Raw genomic sequence first — 20,100 nt, 5'->3', positions numbered from 1 at the left:
CAGCATTATAATTTGAAATGATTGCAATCTCTTAAAGTGGAACATCCCTTAAACCGGAAGTGCCTCCCATAATTTAAAACGCAGCAGGCTCGCTAGGAAAAAATAGCAGGTAACAGATGACAGGATTGCAGTTGTAAAGAGATGAAGTGTGTAAGACATCAAATCACCATCTGCCTTTTTAAATGTGTTACTCAAAGCGTCTGTGCCCCCGGATTCAACCGATTTAGTCACTGTTGACTACTGAAACAGCACCAAAACCCATTTTTATATGCCTATGTTGGAGTATGTCGGTAGGAAACAGTAGTAACAGCGTTATTTAATCCATTACTGAGGGCAGTTTTACTCACAGTTAAATAATTGAGTCATGTTTCTTCCGTTCCAGTGATGCTGGTAAGGCATGAAGAATGACATGCTGAGTCACTGTCAGAATGAGCTCAACATGTGCTGCCCTACTACGGGATCAATGAAGAGTAAAGCAGATGCTGGCATCTCCACAGAAAAGGTGGGCTTAAAGGAATAGTTCACCTAAAGATAAAAATTCTGTCAATAATTAATGTCATTCCAAACCTGTAAGACCTTCATTCATCTTCAGAAACACAAATTAAGATATTTTTGATGAAACCTGAGAGCTTTCTGACCCTGCATAGACATCAACGCAACTACCACATTCAAGGCCCAGAAAGATAGTAAGGACATCGTTAAAATAGTCCATGTGACCTCAGTGGTTTTATGAAGCTACGAGAATACTTTTTGTGTGCAAAGAAAGCAAAAATAACGACTTTATTCAACAATTTCTTCTCTTCCGTGTCAGTTGATGTGCGTTCACAAGAGTACACAAGAGACACAGATGTGCATTTTAAAAAGGAATATTTAAATGAATAAGTCTACTGAAAAGTCTAAAAATATATACAAACATATACTAAAAAATAATTAAATAGATACTAATTTATATTATACTATATTTTATTTATTAATTATTATTATTATTATAAAAGAGAAACACATCCTATCAACTAGAATAATTTTATGCAATAACAAAAGAATATAATATAATATAATTAATATAATATGATATAATATAATATAAAGAAATTAGCATTTTTAAAAGAATATTTAAATGTATAGGCCTATTGAAAAGTCTAAAAATAAAGATAAGCATTCTAAAATAAATAAATAGATACTTTAAAAATAGAGAGAACCTAGCTTTACATTTTACTTCAACAAAATGGTTGGTTTGAACTTTTTTTTTTTAATTTGAAAAACTTCCCGAAGTTGGAGGATACAATGCAGAACAAAATACAAGGCATCACTATAATGTAATGTAATATAAACAATACAGAAACAATAAATAAATATACAAAATTCAGATTTCGTATTTGAACAGAAACAATGGTGACATAGCATGTACATGACTGATCTGTTAAGCATTATGCAGTAATGTTTTGTAATGACCTAATGAAAGAAATGAAAGTTAGTGAAGTTGCTTCCAATCGTGTGTTTGTTCCTCAGCAGCAGTGTTTGCCTTTGATGAGATAACAGGTGACACAATAGGTCACAGACTTCTTTCAGAGTCAGGCCTTCATTTTCCCTCCAAGCTAAACACATCCCCAGAGCACTTCCTGTCAAACAGGAACTGATAGTACGCTCCATTTTTATCTCGGCCAGAACATGGAAATGCTATCGTATTCCTGTGGGCCTCTTCATCCCACCCTTCGCCTGCAAGTCTGTTTGCTTCTCTGTTCATTGTCTTTCCGCATGCAGAATTGTGATGTGACCGTGAACAATAAACCACGTTTCAATAATCTGCATCACCAGTAATTTCACACATTTTATGGAGACTTTGTGTGTGCGTGTGCATAAATGTGCGCATTTTGATGAAGAAGCAGATATTATAGTCATAAATAATAATAAGAATGCTGTATGCCAGGTGTTGAAAACAGATTCACTGACTTTTACAGGCAAAACACCAAAAGGGAAGAAAACAGTCTGTGAAAGAATAATATTTGTCAAAGAAACACAAAGCACAAAGACGCTGGGAAAATCAAGGCATTTTCATAGTCTTATTTCCACAATTAAACATTAAATATTTGGGGAAAAAAATAATCTCCCTCCTGTTTCACAGTGCAAAATACAAAAGTACAGCATATGGCGGATTCCGTAGTTATTCCAGTCCAGAATATACAAACATCTAATAACCAAACAAACAATCTTCTGTGAGTTTTCATATGCAAGGGTACATTTATTAGAAAAATAGATATTGGTAATTTATTTTCTATAATAATAACTCAAAAGCAGACAGTAAAATGAGCAGAGTACTGATCAGAACACTAAGAACATACAACCAACCAGATTCAAAACACATAAATCATCATATCACATGACAAAAACCTGTTCTAGAGATAAACCTATGTAGTGCTTATGTGGGCTCTGTTCAAAGCCAAAGTGAGCTGCCTACCTAGACAGCATTTTTTGGCATCATAGGCAGTCTCCCAGCTGACAAGTGCACAAAACCACTCTAAAACCACCAGACCGGCCTAGCAGATCAGTCACATACTATGATGCAAACGTATAGTTTGGAACAGAGCCGTGTGGTTTTTAGACATTTAGACAAAGTCAAAAACGGTGTCTTTCAACCACAATGGATCGATCTCACTTTCTCTCAAAGGGTTGAGTGTCACAGCCCAAAAACTCCAGCCGCAGGGCAATATCGTTGACCCAGCCTTTCGGGTGAATCCGTATAAAGCGAGCGAACAGGGGAGGATCAAACACGTTCAGCGCCTCTTCATCATGCTCGCTGTTTCCCTCAAAGATCTACATCAGGATGAAAAAGAAACAAAACACCATAGACATGAATGGGTGACTCCCATCAAGAACATGTGCAGGTCATATTTCACCCCAAAATCAAAAGAAAGAAAGAAAGAATCATATTGATTATATTTGATTCTTATGATAAAATTAAACCTATCTTAGGGCTATCACATTTTTTTGCCTAATGTACTTAATTGGCAATTCATTTGGTCTCCAGCCAAACCTCCATTCATTTTCTTATTTTCTTATGCACATAAAAATGCACATACATTTGAATTTTGTGGGGAAATGTGCTTAATTATCAAGAAAATAATGCCATAATGCAAAAAAAAAAAAAAAAACTTAAAGGGGTCATATGATGTTCAGGGATCTTATCTATGCACAATCAGCTTGTAACACTCCAAAGAGAAAGGAAAACTTGAAATCGCATCATATGACCCTTTTAATTAAAACTTTACTTCCTTTATGGAAAAATTAAGTTTTGTTATTTTTGAGTGAAATACAACTTGGACTTGTTTTTCGTGAGGCAAAATCTGTTTGGTATCATTCAATACACATAAATATAGCAGTACCTTTTCACTGTCTGTTCCCTGCTCCTTCACACTGGACCATTTGTGACCATCATTGCTAATAGAGACGGTAAATTCAGTGACTATCATTGGTTTCAGGACAGATCGGGCCCCCTGTGTGACCACCCCGGTCACTCTCTTCACAGAGAGAAAGTCCACCTGTAACCACTCATGAGGGTTATTAGTCTGCAGAACCAGAGAAGAAGAGAAGGGAGACAGAAGGAGACAAAATATAATATGATCAGTTTAACAATTTTTTTACAGTAATGAAAAATTGAATGTTCACACTGAGAGAAACAAACACCCATGTGCAGAATGAATGTGGATAAATCTACCAACAAATGGATAATTTTTCTTACCTTTTTGGAGATATGAAGGATGCAGTACTACTCTATAGGTACTCAAGATTAACATGAGATTGGGTAAAACTGTGTGTGTTATGCCCCCTTTAAGAAGCACTGATTTCTGCAGGTATAAATTGAAAGATATTGTGCAGAACAGAATTCCATGTGGAAAGGAGCTGCGCTCTAAATCACTCTAATTAACTCGTAAATCCACCTGACTGACAGCGCTTGGCTCTCTGTGCAGCTCAAAGAGGAAGTAGAAAGAGCGATAGAGAGAGTGAGACAATGGAGGGATCGCCTCACTTTCACACTGACAGACAGGATAGAGGAAACACTCTCACAATGGGCTTATAAAACACACAGTGTAGAAAGAAAATTCACTTTTTACTCTCTCTAAGAACAACATACAGTGATTGAATAGATAGACAGACAGACAGACAGACAGGTAGACAAATGGAGGGACGGATAGATAGACAGATGGAGGGACAGACAGACAGATAGATAGATAGATAGATAGATAGATAGATAGATACCTTGGGTCTCCATGCATTTGCTCGCCCCTCCTGGTGGAGTCTAGCGAGGTCGGGACTCCAGGACAGTAACCACTTGTTTAAGAATGAGGAGGCACTGATGCTGCTGCTGGGAATCAACCTGCGCTCCATTCCCAGCGGCATAGAACAACCTGACAAACACACAAACAAACATGCTTTTATCTGTTTGAAGCAGTGATTTTACTACCATTTTTCCATTTTTATTTTAATTTTCATTAACGCTTTAGTAATTTTGTTGTGCATTTTGTCCTTTTTTATTTATTTATATTTTTTTACAACTTTTTTCTTAAAATAAATCACAATAAAAATGTCAGGCTTAAACTAAAAGACATGTACTCTCCAGTAACAGTGATTTAGATTTTTTTTCTCAAATAAAGTCTGACTCAAATAGAGTCTGATGTACTATGTCAACATATTTATGTATATGTACATTTTTGTATATCAAAGCCAGATAGCTTGCTACTCATTTCATGTGCGACTAACACACACTAAACAACTAAACTAAACGACTAAAAACACATCTGTTCCACCTTTATTTGACCCTCTAACTCTAACACTTTCTATTCTATTATAATTCTACTTTATATTTATCTTTTTCATTTTTTTGTTCTTTATTTAAAAAAAAAAAAAAAACAACAACAAAAAACAAACACTAGCTTTCTATTTTTTTCTATTCTATCTACTTGTTTTTCTTTGTTTGTGTGTGTGTATAATATGTATGTATGTGTATATATATACACCTTGCTACGTGTACTACGTTAGGCTAACCGAGACTTGTCATTTGCACTTATATATTGTTGCTCTTTTGTTAGTTTTGACTGCTTTTATTGTCCTCATTTGTAAGTCGCTTTGGATAAAAGCGTCTGCTAAATGACTAAATGTAAATGTAAATGTAATGTGCAAAGAGGTTAGCCAGTACTAAATAATGCATACAAGTCTTAAAGGACAAATGTAGTTCAGTTTTGCTTATTTTAGTACATCAAGTTGAAATAAATCAAAATGGGAAATACTGCCTTGCCAAATATTAAGATAGATAAAATAAGTAGACAAAATAAGTTGGAAAAAATATTTGATAACAATTCTCACTATTAACTAGTTGCTTATTTGCTTGACTATAATTAACATATTGGCTGTTTATTAGTACTACAAAGCACATATTTTGCATGACCGTATTCTACATCCCTAATCCTACCCAATACCTAAACTTAACAACCACCTTACTAACTATTAATAAGCAGCAAATTAGGAGTTTATTGAGACCAAAGTCGAAGTTCATGGTTTGTTAATAGCGGGAATTGGACCTTAAACTACAGTGTGACCAAATATTTATATAAATTATATGTAATAAGTTAACGGTTTTTATATTTCATTTATTGTTTATTTAAAATAACAAAAAAATTTTTCTTATGGTTTTAGTTTTAGTTAACTATGACCCTGGTTTGAAGAACATATTAGCCTGAAAAACATCTATACTGCAAGGGACTTGTTTAGGAGAAGTGTATCTAAATGTGCAGAAATATGTATTATTCAGCTCTCTCAATTAAAAGAAACTTTTCGACTCAAACTTTTCTCAGATAATGAAGCTTTGGACATTGCCATTGATGCCTGAAGGGAGAAAAGGTGTTGAAAATCAAGAGAGTAAACCAGGAATGCTGTAGTTAGAAAGCTTTGAAACTTGAATGAAAGTAGAAAGTTGATCTTTCTGATGCTACAGCAGGATGACATATGCTCATGAACTAACAAAAACATCCAGAGCTTTCAGATTTTCATTTTTAAATCGCTACATACTGATAAAAATGGCGTACAAAGGTAAAGAAGAAATGTGCTTTGCAAAAACATACAGAGTCTTGTCATTTGAATAGTGTTGATGTAGTGTTCGGATTTCCCTTTTCTTTAGCGTCTTTTTCTTTTCCTTCAGTTTTTCGTTAGAAAGTGCTGTAATCAATCCGTGTGTGTTCACTCACTATTAAGGTCACATCCCAGCAGCTCAATCCTCAGCGTGGGCTGCTTCTGAAAAGTCAGTGGGTGAATTCGGATGTAGCGACCCACAATGGGTGGAGAAAACAAGTTCTCCTTTATTCTGGAACCGTCCATGTTTCCATTGAAGGTCTGATAACAAGAAAACAGATGTGAATAATACCGAAAGTATAAAAGATACAAGAATAGTCACATTTGTAATTAGGATAGCACTTTTTTAGAAATGGAAGCAGATCAGTTTCACTGGAAAAATAATTTGTAGAAGTGAGTTTCATCATGCAACATATTCTGTTACACCAAATACACAAAATAATGATCTTTAAAATAGCATCATATGACCCCTTTAAGATTGCGATGTTTAATGGGCAAAATATTATATTTAATGGGTGAAGCGTTTGTAGCCGGCTAGAATTTTTCTTTAAATAGCTCTTAGAATATGATTATCACAAAAAAACGTGATGGAAATTTCTAGAAGATTGAATAAGTTATAAGTTATATATAATATGTTAACATATTTATGTATATCTATATTTATGTATATGAACGCCAGAGATGTTTTTACTTATTTAAAATGCAAAGACATTAGGCAATCTTAAATTATGTTTCATTTATAAGTCCTAAAGGACAAATGTCACAAAAACAATTTCCAGATCACTTTTCACCCTCAAAACAAAAAAAGGCCAAAAAGCCTCTGCCTCTTTGTATATCATATACAAACAGAAATGTAAAGATCTTAACAGCAACCAGTCAAAATAAAAGTTTGGTTTAACTTGAAGAAACTGTGAAAGAAATGCATTACTTAATGCAACGATAGTAGTACTACTTCTAATAATAAAATTATTATTAAAACATTATTTACCAGAAACAAATATCTACTAGAATTTATTTAGCATGTAAATACACAACACAGTATTTCTGTAAAAAAGAAAGAAAGAAAATAATAAAAAAATTTTTTTATAAAATCAATTAGAGATGCTTTTGATTATTAATATTTAATGAAACCATTAAAATGAAATCCAGAAATTGGTAAAAAAAAAAATACTGAATTTGAGGGGGAAAAACATATTTCATAGGGCCTTAAAATTGTGATTTTTGATATTTAAAAAAAAAAATTGCTGTTAAATTGTATTGTTAAAAGATACAGAGGTAAAAAAAAGGGTGAGGGTGGAAATGGTATTGAGGGGGAAAAACATATTTCATAGGGCCTTAAAATTGTGATTTTTGATATTTAAAAAAAAAATTGCTGTTAAATTGTATTGTTAAAAGATACAGAGGTAAAAAAAAGGGTGAGGGTGGAAATGGTCATTATGCTAACACTAAATAACAGTGAAATAAATATTTACTAACATTATAAGAGAACTTCGGGGAGCAAAAAAGTAAAATGCTACAAAAAGCACACAGTATGGCCTCTTTAAATCAGTTAAGTTTAGAGAAATTCAGATGTTGGTACTGACGTAAGATGACTTGGTACTGTTTCCTCGGTAGGTAGTCCAGTTCTCCTGGTCGATGCTGTAACTGACGGTGTACAGGATAGTGAAATACTCGCTCAAACCCATCGAGGTCTTTGCACCCTGAGTCCGAATGCCATGAAGAAGCATGGGCCTCAGCAGATCCACCTAACACAACACACAGAGTAACAGAGAATAGATATGGAAAGTTATCTCATTCTGTTTTTTAACAATGAATTTGTGCTTATTTACTAAAACAATTTAAAACAATGGAATAGCAAGTTGTGCATTGCTAAAAATAACATCCGCAAAAAAAAAAAAAAAGTAATTAGTTTTCAGTGTTAAGATTAAGATTTTATAAATGCCCAGAACTTTTCCAGGCCTTTCCAGGAAACCCACCATCATATGAACCCTGCTAAAAATAGTGAATTGTTTTATATCCTACACATTTTCTACTATTCCACTATTGAAGCAAAGGTTAAATAAAATCTTCTGCGCAAACCTATTTATAGTATTTAAAAGTATTTCCCACTTTGTCTTGCTGACAGTGAAAGTATAATGTGTCATGACTTGCTGACTGTGGTGCAAAGAGTCACTATTGTCTGTGACACTTTGTGAGATATGAGCCACAAATGAATCATAATGTGTTATTTTTAACTTTAAATATGAGCCATCATGGCCCATGACCGGGAAAGCATTTAACACAGTTCCTTACAAATCAGCCAAAGGACAGCATGTTACGTCTGCAAACAAAATATTTCTTTTACCTGGAGCCAGGAGTCTGTGCCGCTGCCCATCCAGGCATTAATAGAGCCAGATAACTCAAGTCTGGCTAAACTTGGCTTCCAGTCACCTGCAGAGAAATGGGATTTCAACAGTTCAATAAATGTGGAAATATTTGATTAAAAACATTAGATTTTGTGGCCAAAGTCAAAAGAGCCCTATGGATTTTCTATGGGATCTGCACCGGTTTTATCATCAGCCAGTTTTATCATTGCATTATTATAGTTAACTAAAACGAAACCTATAGTTTTTTCATTATTTGAAATAAAATCAAACACAAAATGACAAAACACAACAAAATGAGTAATATTTTTAATAAAATTAAAGTAAAATAAATTTAAAAAATGATTTCTGAAGGATCATGTAACACTGAAGACTGGAATAATGATGCTAAAAAATTCAGCTTTGCATCACAGAAATTAATTACATTTTATTAAAATAGAAAACTTTTTTAGTTTTAATATTATTTTAATAATATTTTACATTACAGTTTTTACTGTATGTTTTATTAAAAAGGGAGAGCATAAGAGGCTTCTTTCAAAAATATTTTAGAATATATATATATATGAAAGTGAAAGGTTTGTGTATTTGTTTATAGTTTACCGGGATAGAGATTGAAAACTCCCATACGGTGTTCCTGATTTTTTCCGACTCCGAACGGCAGTCCGTGAAAGTGTATGGCGTGAAACTCGCCTTGACTCCCAACGTTGAGGAGGTGCCAGCGAGCCGTCCGGTACTGTTCAACTATCAGGCCAGGAAGCGTCTCTGACACATAGCCATTAATAGCTACAAGAATCAAGAAATACAACACAATAATTATGGCTATTATTACATTTCCTAATATGCCAAGGTCATAGGTTCAGTTCCCAGGTAATGCGCAAACTAAAAAAAAATTTATACCTTGAATGCATTGTAAGTTGTTTTGGATAAAATCAGCAACCAAATGCATAAATCTAAATATAGATGTGTTGCCCTGAGTCAATGAATTTCCAAATCGTTTGTTTGTATTTAGAAAAACTGGGTGTTTGGAACATTGGCAATTAGCTAAATTAGTTCAGCATGCTACATTATACGTCCTGTTTCTTGTACAAAGGAAAAGTAATAGAAAAGTGTTTACATAAGTAACACAATAACAAGCACAAACACTCATGTGTCTGTTTGGTGTTATTAGCGTTGTCATAGAAACAAATCTTTTTTGAGACAAAGAACATAAACAGATCCGACTGGTTGTCTCGTAAGAGATGAATGCAATGTTAATCATAAATTATTAAAATGTACCCGCAAACTTGTTGCTCATCTCAAACCAGGGGTCATCTACTTTGGCCTGGCAGGGAGGGGTGCAAAACTTCCTGGTGTTGTAGTCGAGGTACCAGCTCTTTCTTTCATCAAAGGTGGTGAAGAGAAGGAAGAAATCCATCACGTCGGGCTGAAGCAAGTCGCGTGGACGAAGGATACCAGGACGACATATCAGCATTGGACCGATTAGACCAGAGTTTATGTCCTTCTCCTGTTGAATGCAGGAGGAATACAGAAGTTATTTAAGTTTACATTTATATGTTTGGCAGACGCTTTTATCCAAAGCGACTTGCATTGCATTTAAGCCATACTGTACATTTTATCAGTTCATCCATACTCTGGGAATTTTTTTGTTGAGCGTCATTTGATCAGGCTTTTATGGTTCATATGTAGTGAGAATATGGAGTTCATACTCTCAAATTGATTTTTCTAAAAAATTATGCATTGATAATCAAGTAAACCTAAATCCAGTAAGTGCTCATCATGAAAAAATGTTGAAAAATACATTTACACTTACGTTTACTTTATAAAAATCTGATTTCACAGCAAACACACATGAACCATGACCTGAAGGTGACCTGATGTTTTTACAATTATACTAAAGGCCTTTTACTTGCTAAAAAAGTATAAACTATCAATCAGATGACAAAGTGCATGTAGTAGATTGTGTGCAACAGGTTTTGATCATTTAGAGGCCTTAGAAATTTGTATATCAAATATGATACAGGAGGCTTTATAGGATTAAAGACAACATGAAAACGTACAATTTTTGTGCTTCAACCTGATTTTGATTCATGTGTTGCACATTGAATTACCATGTTAACGTCGGAGTAGTATGCTCCAGCCTTGCAGTCAAACTCTGACGCTGAGGGACCTTGTCGTCTGGAGATTCTCCAGTTGTAAACCCTCTCCTCCCCTGGAGGAACTGGATCACCTGGTACTTGTTCGGCCTTGGTGCCTTCTGGGCCCGTTCCAGGGCTAAAACTCCCCTGCGTCTTATCGTACACCCCATGCAAGTGGAAAGAGTACGGTCTGGATGCCAGGTTCTTGAAAACCACCTTTTGGGAAAAGAAATGCAAGAAATTAGCGTGTGCAATGACAAAGGGGTGGTCACATTTATACATTCAGCAGATGCTTTTATACAAAGCGACTTACAATAGAGCAGCGTAAGCAATTCGTCACAGAGCCAATAATATTCGTAGTATGCAATGTCACATTTATTAGAATGTTAGATTAGGAAGTAAGTAGGAGGTTCGGAGGCTACATTAGAGAAATTTCCTCAAAATTTCAAGGACAGTTTTCTGTTGTCAATGATGTAGCAACGTATGAAGCACAGCTCACACAGAAGTCACTTTTAAACAGCTTTCTTTTGGTCAGTGCAACAAATTAGCATAACCAGCTTGAACTCGTTGTGATCTTCGTGGAAAAATCTTTTGTCTTAACTTGAATTCAATCATGACAACTCTCGGAAGATTTTAGCATGGTGATGGATATGACAATGTTAATGTATTTGGTCTTGGAGGAATAGATCTGCTACGCTGCGTGCCGTGAGTATTTAAGACATGCTGCTGCTGCACAAATAGCATATAAAAATAACCTGTAGCAGATCTATACAGGTGGAGCTGGGGAAGGTGGAAACGCGCTGCAGGAATCTCAAGTGAATGCTAGCCAGCCATATAAATGCAAGGCAGTAAGCTCATTGGCTGCATATGCAGCATGAACCAATCAGCTTGTGCCAAGTCGTTTAACTCTCTGAATATCATCGGTTAAGTTAACAACCCGTCGCCTGCGCCATCTAGAGTTTCATGACTGAACTATATATTTTCTATTGAAACGACTGGATTTCGCCAATGAAAATTCATCCAAATAACAGTAAATGTGACTGCACCTTAAGAATGCAATATTCAATTAAATGAAAAGGCTCCTTTTAATAGTTCCTATTAATGAAGAAACTTACAGTAAGAACATCATTGATTTCTGCCTTCAACACAGGACCCATAATGCCGAGGTGCTCGTCCAGTTCTCCTCGTTTGATTGGATGCTTGAAATCTCTGTCCTGATAGGCTCTGAAAACCACTTTTTTATAGGCTGGGAAATATTTTCTCATTCCCCTCCGCATGTCCCTGTGAGCACATGAAATATTTAGTGCAAGTACAATTGACCAAGCCTTTAAGGCTGGTTTTAGGCTTAATTTGAAAAGCAATAATATTAATATCTTGATCTAAAACAGCATTGCATTGTGAAATTTTTTTTGACAAATAAGGATTTAGGATTGTTTTTCTGCTCTCGAGACTAAAACTAACTATTTACAAACATCTAAATAGATTTGATTCAATCAGACATCACCAAAAATGAGATTTTATACAATTTGTAACATTAATATATATAATTTCATATTATATTTGTGTGATTAGAAATATTTGAGAATTGTCTGCTAAAATGAACAAAAATGTGGTTATGACATTTCTATGAAAAATAAGGATTTTAAGGCATTTTTGCTCTTCAGGCTATAACTAACTAACTGTATACAACTAAACAACTAACCTAAATGGATCTGATTCAGTCCGACACCACCAAGAATTTGATTTTATACAATATCTTATATTCTTTTGGTGCTAGCGTTAAAATTATGCAATTCCTTACAATTGCATATTCGCCAACTGAATTCTATTTCCCAGTTTAAAACTCAGATTAAAACATATTTGTTTAGAACAGCTTTTAGTGATTTGATTGTTTAATTTATATGTTTGTGTTTACTATTTGTGTTGTGTTTATGTTATTTGTATTTCAGTGTTTTTGCTGTAAGGTGTCTTTGAGTGAATTGAAAGGCACTTATAAATGAAAGGTATCATTATTATTATTATTTAAAGGGGTCATATTATGTTGCTAAAAAAAAACTTTATTTTGTGTATTTGGTCAACTTAACCACTGATTTCTAGTTGTGTCCTCTTTTGGAAGGCCAAATAAAGTATTTTCACTTTCACAACGAAACACACAGCGTCTTCACATAAAACTTGAAATCGCATCATATGACCCCTTTAAGACTTGAAACATTAGAAATTATTTAGAATTGTCCACTAAAATTACCAAAAATATGTTTGTGGCTGATCAGAATGTTTTTTTTACCTTGGTTTGATGAGTTGAGCTGGTTTATTGATCCCATAATCCCACATGATTTCCTCTGCTGCGATATAGTAACTTCTGAACCTTGATTCCGTGGACCTAATGCCGACATTATCTTCAACATGATGCTCCAAACCGAGAACACTTCCTTCATCGCCATAATCATCATAGTCACTTACCAGTGATTTCCTGCCATAGGTCTGGTTATCTGATGAATTTGACACTGGCTCCAAAACTGATTCCAAATCTGGTTGGAACTTCTTTGGATCTTTGTAGTCATAGCTATGAAGATTCAAATTTTCCTCCATATTATCCTGCTTTAGACCAGAACTTCCAGAGTCTTTCAGAACTTCATTGTTGTTCTGAACTTTCGCATCCACTTTGTTTATTTTGTCTTTGCTGACGCTCCACAACTCCCTTCGATTCCTCACTTTCTCTGATTTCTCTTCCGTAGAGTCGTTTAGAAGTTGGTGGTTCAACAGGTTTTTATCTTTAAAAAGTAATTTTCGAAATAGGTCATTTGTTGGATGAGTTTTATTGTCATCATCTTCATTCAACTGTATGTTTGCAATGTTCATATTTTGATGTTCTCCTGTTAATGCCTTGTTTTCTGCTGTATTTGATATGACTGTAGGATCAATCACATTTGGCCTTCTTCTGTAAGGCTCAGATTCATGGTGGGACCTTTTTTGACGTTCCAATGAATTTCCGCTCATCTCCCCGTCCAGTTGATCCAAAATATCCTGTGGAATACCGCCCTGTGATAGCACATCCAGATCGTTTTCTCGCTTTATGGGAATATATCTTATCTCACACACACGAGTTCTGTTTTGTCTCTCAGTGTCTGAGCTCATGTTTTCTCGCCCAATCGCAGAGTCTGTCACAGTTCTGTTTCGGCACACGTGAACAGCGATAGTGCGGTCCTTTTCCATTGTGCCTCGTGGAATCGGGAAATTCTGTTCAATGAATTCATTTAATTCGTCATCGTAGTCTTGATTGTCCACCACAGGTAGGACTCTTTCACAGTTAACAACCGTGTAGCGAACACTCATGCCTCGCTGTTTCAGAGACGGGTCAAATGCGCTGACCTCCCATTCACCTACAAAGTTCAAATATCAAACTTATGAACATGGTATCAAAACAGGTTCCTGGTTTAATTATGAATGATAATCTTCATAATCTTTCATTGATAACTTGATCCGCCCTAAACAGCATTTTTTTTCAATATATACTGTTTCAGTGCAGCTTTACATTAATAAACAGGAAAAATAACTTAATATGGCAGAATTCATCAATTTACGAAAAATTTAATTTCAACTGTAAAGCAGCTCTACAGAAGGTTATAGTGTCAATTTCAGTTCAATTTAGTTCACTGTGGATTTAGTTCAGTTCAATAACTGTCAAAGTGAATCAATTAATAAACAAGTTCTATTCAGCTATAAGCTGCTATACAAAAGGAAATTACAAAAGGAATATTTTTTTCTATAATTAGTTTTTATATTTTCCTTTTTTAATTTTAATTTTACTTTACATTTTATTAATTTAGATGTTTTTTTAAAATACACTACTGGTCAAAGGTTTGGAATATAATTCCACATTTTTAAATGTTTTTGAAGTCTATTCTCACTAACACTGCAACTATTTGATCATGAATACAGTAAAGACATTAATATTGTGAAATATTATAGAGATTTTACAAAAGTATTATATTAAAGGGGTCATATGATGCAATTTCAAGTTTTCCTTTCTCTTTGGAGTGTTACAAGCTGTTTGTGAATAGATAAGATCCCTAAAGTAGACGCTGTGTGTTTCGTTGTGAAAGCGAAACTACTTTGTTTGGCCTTCCAAAAGAGGACACGACTAGAAATCAGTGGTTAAGTTGTATTTACAACACTGTTCCAAAACAGTTCAACCCAAATATTCATTCAGATGTGTGCAGCGCATTTTATGGAGGACTGTTTCCTGACCTGTTCTGAATCACAGACTGTAAGTACATTTTTCATATTTAAAGGATTTGCCACTGATGATTCAAACACGAGTTTTGAGCAGTGTAGAGTAACGCTTGTTGTTTGTCATTTCTCCGATCACAAATGCAGACATGGTTTTATGTTTATGCGGCGTGATGCAACAGACAGTATAAGTAATTATAATATGTAATTATGTCCCCACTGGATGCAACAAATGCCTCATTTTAAAAATCGACGCGTTTCAGAAAGGCGGGGCATAGAGGAGAAACAATAATGCACAGTATAAAAAAAATAATGTGTTTTTTGAACCTTAAACCGCATAAACACATTTCATTACACCAAATACACCAAATAATGTTCTTTTTAGCAACGTCATATGACCCCTTTAACTTTTGACCGGCAGTGTATGTCTATGTAATTTTTATTAATTATTATTTAGTTTTTGTTTTTGTTATTTTAGTAATTCAACTCAAACTAAACAAGAACTATAGGAAATAACAACATCTTTAGCAAATAACTCAAATAATTTTTATTATATTTTATTTTATTTCAGGTCATGCTTATTTTGTTTTTAACAGTTTTAATTTTAGTTTTATTTAATGATAATAACCCTTCATCAAACCTTCTTAGTTTTCAAAGCATCCGCTCCAGCCAATATCTTGATACTCTTACCTAGCATCTCCACTTCACTGGTGACTGTGTCTCCAGTCATTGGGAAGAGTGTGAGGACAGTGCCATATGTTTTATCCCTCTCAAACGTGTTTCCTGTAAAGTAGACTGACAGGAAGTTGTTTTGTATGCCAATGCTTGCCACATGCCAGAGTATGACATCGCCAACACACATCCTGAATTGTAGGTGGTTGAACATGAACCCGTTAACAGCTGAAACACAGACAGAAACTCTAAATAAAAAAGTGATCTGCAATTTAACTCATGGAAAATGATCAATCCAGTTTTTAAGTAATACAAATACCCAAAGCAATCCCAGGTTATTCAATAATTTACATCCAGAGACTAAAAATCAACACCCACTGTGCATGACATTAGAATTGTAGAAATCTGGATCATTGCGGTCAATCTTAGTTGGATCTTCACTGTTTTTTTTCATGTTCTCCTCAAAGTACCAGCTTCTGTTTTCATCAAACACAGTGAACAAGAGCTTCTTCTCTTTATCTGAAGTTACCTGTGAAAACATATTATTAATAATTTCCATCCATTCATCCATCTATCCATCAGATAAACCAACATACTGTAGGCTCAATGCAAAGGAGTGCCTCTGCCTACATTTTTGCATAAAACTATACCTACATGCATGCAATTCATTGCAGTTTCCAACTGAAATGTATACTGTGGGCAGTAAAACAAGTTTTATTCTTTTTCATACAAATTATGATTAAGGGGCAGATTATTTAGTAATAAAGACTTATTTCCTTGCACAATACTATGTTATGACCTCAAACACTTTTACCATATTGATTCATTTGTAAACTAATAAATTTTCATGTTTACATCACATAGCCAGCTCAATATGTATGGCTTGTCTGCAATGGTAAACTTGCTTGGTAGTGCACCCAGTACAGCAATGCACTTGTGATGCGAAGTCCCGTAAAACACGAGTCACGGCAAATAAGCTCAAAGACTTAAAGAAGCAAGCTAAAATTACATGATTTATTCAGCAAATGTGTTTTTATCTCACTTTTGCATTTAACATTCGATTTTAGCACCATTTACTAGACATTACACTTTCTAAGTGCCGTGAAAGGTGCAATTTTTGCAGAAATGTCGCTACAGGCACATTTTTCCAGTCAGTCTGGGTAGAGACAAACAGATCTACATCAGAGTCCTTTCTCACCACTCTGCCTCTTTTGTCCAGAGATTGGGATTTGCAGATGATAAGGGGTCCCACCAGCCCAGATGCCACGTCCCGGATGGGATCCACCATACTCTGGTATAAGCGCGTGAGGCATCGTGGGTCAGCTTCTGTGGGTCCATCTTCAGCTGTCAGTTTCCAGAGGTACATCATTATCTCACCTGGGGGAACGTCCAAAGAACGAAGGTCCACCGGTTTGTCTTCAACCCACAAAGAAAGTAAAATCAGTTAAATTCATTAAAAGTTAGTCTGCATCCAGCTGACTTGAATAACTTGATACCAGTGTTATTAGCATTAACTAAAACTAAAATCATAAAAAAAATTATTACTAAAATAAAATAAATGTTAAATGAAATAAATTAACGTAAACTTCTATTTAAGCTAACTGTTTTTGTTTTGTGTACCATGAAGTACTAAAATAACTAAAACTGAAATAAAAATTAATAAGAACTATATAGACAGAAAAAACGAATAAAAATGACTAATAAAAAACAAAAACAAAATTACTAAATACTAACAAATATTACAAAATTACTAATAAGTACTACACCCCATTGTGTTTCTCATTGTTAGGTAATGCACTAACTAATGTTAACTAATGGGACCTTATTGTAAAGTGTTGCCTATTTTTTGTATGACACTAAACTGCATAACTGTCTGTTGTCTCAGGCAAATGGTTTTACATTTATGCATTTAGCAAATGCTTTTAAAGATTTTTTACATAGCTGTGCTGCTGTGTGTGTATAAAAACATTCCCTTTCGATACTACACTCGTACTGCGTCTTGCTAGACGCATATGGGAAAAAAGCCTTTTTTCTCCTGAACTGAAGCGTTTTCATTCATGGCGTTGAAGCCCGCCAAAGCCCGCCAGAATGGGCGGGGCATCTGGCTATATAAGCGGGCGTTCGCCACAGGATTCTCAGATTTTTTCTCCTTCAGCGACGACTCTACGTCTTCAAGCTGATCCGAAGCCGCTCGCCGTTGACACGCCTTCGCAGCTGGAATCGGGACCTCACAGCATGGCTGACCTGCTTCTCCGCCGCTCCAGCGACTCAGCAGTTCCGGTCCGTTTCCCCTGCCGCCATCCGGCAATATTAAAAGAGCTTCTAAAAGAGGAAATTGGCGTTGTTGCAAATGCCACGCTCCCGTTTTCTTCCTCCCAGGGACCTGTGAGGAAAAAACAGCGGGGCAGCGGGTCGAGCAACCGACTGCGAGCGAGCCCACATCCGCCTCCATACTGCTTCTTCATCCGCCCTCACTTCCATCGACGGCGCTGAACGATGAGTCTGGCCTGGACCCCGCGACCCTCAGGGATCTGAGGAGTACAACCGACCTGGCTCTAAGCGCCACCAAGACCACCGCCCAGGTGATCGGGAGATCGATGGCCAGCCTTGTGGTGCTTGAGCGCCATTTTTGGCTGACGCTGACAAAGATTAAGGACACGGATAAGATCCCCTTCCTCGATGCTCCAGTCTCTCCCAAAGGTCTTTTCGGCCCGGCGGTCGAAGGATTCGCTGAGCGCTTCACGGAGGCACAGAAATCGTCCCAGGCTATGCAACATTTCCTGCCTAAGCGCTCCAGCTCCGCTGCTGCCTCTGCTCGCCCTAAGTCTGCGCCGACTCAGCAGCCCGCAAAACCAGCACCTGCCACTCTCGCTCGGCCAAACGCTACCGTCTTCCTAAGCGCCAGGGACCCTGACCCAAGATTGCATTGGACCCGGCGACTCAGGTGTCATCCTGATCTGCGAGACAGGAAGAGGACGGGGTCAGATCTCGCTACGGCCAGATCGCCCCTCAAGCAGCCTCTCTTAGACCTCTTGACACCCCATTCAACTCGTGGTACAGAGGGAAATGTGTTTTGTGCAAACCAAACGGGTCCGTTCATGCGCCCAAGCATTCAACTGCTGTGATAGCGGAAAAAATAAAACACAAACATTTTCAAAAAAAGAGCAAACTTCCTCTTCCATTACTCATAAGTGTTCTGCCCCCGTGCGGCCAGTCACCCGAGTTAATTCAACCCCTCACCACGCGGGCTGAGGCCTGGCAGGCCATCCCCGGAGTGTCGAGATGGGTTATGGGGATAATAAAACAAGGGATATTCACTCCAATTTGCTCGAAGACCCCCGCACTTCAGCGGCATGGTCCCCATCTCAGTGCAAAGCAAGGATGCTCACATCCTGCGCTCAGAGGTGATGAATTTGCTGGCAAAAGGAGCTGTGGAAATAGTTCCTCCAGCCCAGAGAGAGTCAGGCTTCTACAGCCGTTACTTCCTCATCCCCAAAACAGATAGTGGCCTCCGGCCCATCCTCGATCTCAGACACCTGAATCACACCCTCATGAATAGGTCGTTCAGGATGATTACACTGAAACAGATCCTCGCGCAAAAAATTCGCTCAGGAGACTGGTTCTTTTCTCTGGACCTGAAGGATGCATATTTTCACATCCAGATAGCCCTCCGTCACAGGAGATTCTTGAGATTCGCCTTCGAGGGAGTGGCTTATCAATACACGGTCTTTCCTTTCGGGCTGTCCCTGGCCCCCCGCACTTTTACGAAGTGCATGGACGTGGCTCTCTCCCCTCTGAGACAGATGGGAATCTGCATTCTCAATTACCTTGACGACTGGCTCGTTCTGGCCCAGTCAGAGGCAGAATTAATATCACACAGGACCCTCCTCCTCAGCCACCTGGAGTGCCTGGGACTCAGGGTCAATTTTTCCAAGAGCTCGTTGCTTCCCAGCCAGCGAATTTCGTTCCTGGGAACAATTTTCGACTCAGCCCAAATGAAAGCTGTAGTCACGCCGGAACGGGCTCTGGCCATAGTATTGTCATTTCTGCAAGAGCTGTTGGATAAGGGACGTTCCCCATCCACGCTCAAAGTCTATGTGGCGGCTATAGCGGCCTCTCATGCCCCAATTGAGGGCCAATCAGTAGGCAGAAACAGCGTGGTCATCTGCTTCCTAAGGGGTGCCAGGAGGCTGAATCCACCTCGTCCCCCTACCGTCCCTTCATGGGATCTGTCCACTGTGCTGAGGACCCTGAAGGGCCCCGCTATCGAGCCGCTACAGTCTGCCAACATTCGGTCGCTATCGCTGAAGACTGCTCTGCTTCTAGCACTGGCATCAGTAAAGCCAATAGGGGACCTCTCCGCACTTCCTCCAACTGAAGAGGACAGAGAGCTATCTGCCCCGTCAGAGCTCTGAGAATCAATATTGAGCGTTCCGCCCCCTATAGGCGGTCGGAACAACTCTTTGTCAGCTTCGGTAACCGCACCAAAGGGCTTCCGGATACGAAGCAAAGACTCTCTAAATGAATAGTAGACTCCATCTCGCTAGCGTACTCTTCTTTGGGCCTCCAATGCCCCATTG

At 37.2% G+C, this 20,100-nt stretch overlaps 1 protein-coding gene across 1 annotated transcript in view; it reads right to left on the bottom strand.

The window, feature by feature from the left end:
* Positions 1-1,438: 1,438 nt before the first annotated feature.
* The window catches only part of LOC107731346 (coagulation factor VIII-like), a 26,762-nt gene continuing 8,100 nt past the window's right edge, over positions 1,439-20,100 (bottom strand). Inside the window, exons 10-23 of the mRNA XM_016542400.1 lie at positions 16,719-16,936; positions 15,899-16,049; positions 15,539-15,748; positions 12,903-13,998; positions 11,734-11,899; positions 10,592-10,834; positions 9,759-9,987; positions 9,084-9,266; positions 8,465-8,550; positions 7,704-7,865; positions 6,237-6,381; positions 4,255-4,403; positions 3,381-3,563; positions 1,439-2,811 (exon numbers count right to left, since the gene is read on the bottom strand). Coding sequence (XP_016397886.1) covers positions 2,650-2,811; positions 3,381-3,563; positions 4,255-4,403; positions 6,237-6,381; positions 7,704-7,865; positions 8,465-8,550; positions 9,084-9,266; positions 9,759-9,987; positions 10,592-10,834; positions 11,734-11,899; positions 12,903-13,998; positions 15,539-15,748; positions 15,899-16,049; positions 16,719-16,936 — 3,383 coding nt within the window. The 3' untranslated portion in view covers positions 1,439-2,649. The remainder of the gene's footprint in view (positions 2,812-3,380; positions 3,564-4,254; positions 4,404-6,236; positions 6,382-7,703; positions 7,866-8,464; positions 8,551-9,083; positions 9,267-9,758; positions 9,988-10,591; positions 10,835-11,733; positions 11,900-12,902; positions 13,999-15,538; positions 15,749-15,898; positions 16,050-16,718; positions 16,937-20,100) is intronic.

Source organism: Sinocyclocheilus rhinocerous, unplaced genomic scaffold (genome assembly GCF_001515625.1).
Source record: "Sinocyclocheilus rhinocerous isolate Xijiao unplaced genomic scaffold, SAMN03320098_v1.1 scaffold939, whole genome shotgun sequence".
Lineage (NCBI taxonomy): Eukaryota > Metazoa > Chordata > Actinopteri > Cypriniformes > Cyprinidae > Sinocyclocheilus > Sinocyclocheilus rhinocerous.
Note: the sequence above shows the minus strand (reverse complement) of the source record. Positions and strands in the feature narration are given on the sequence as shown.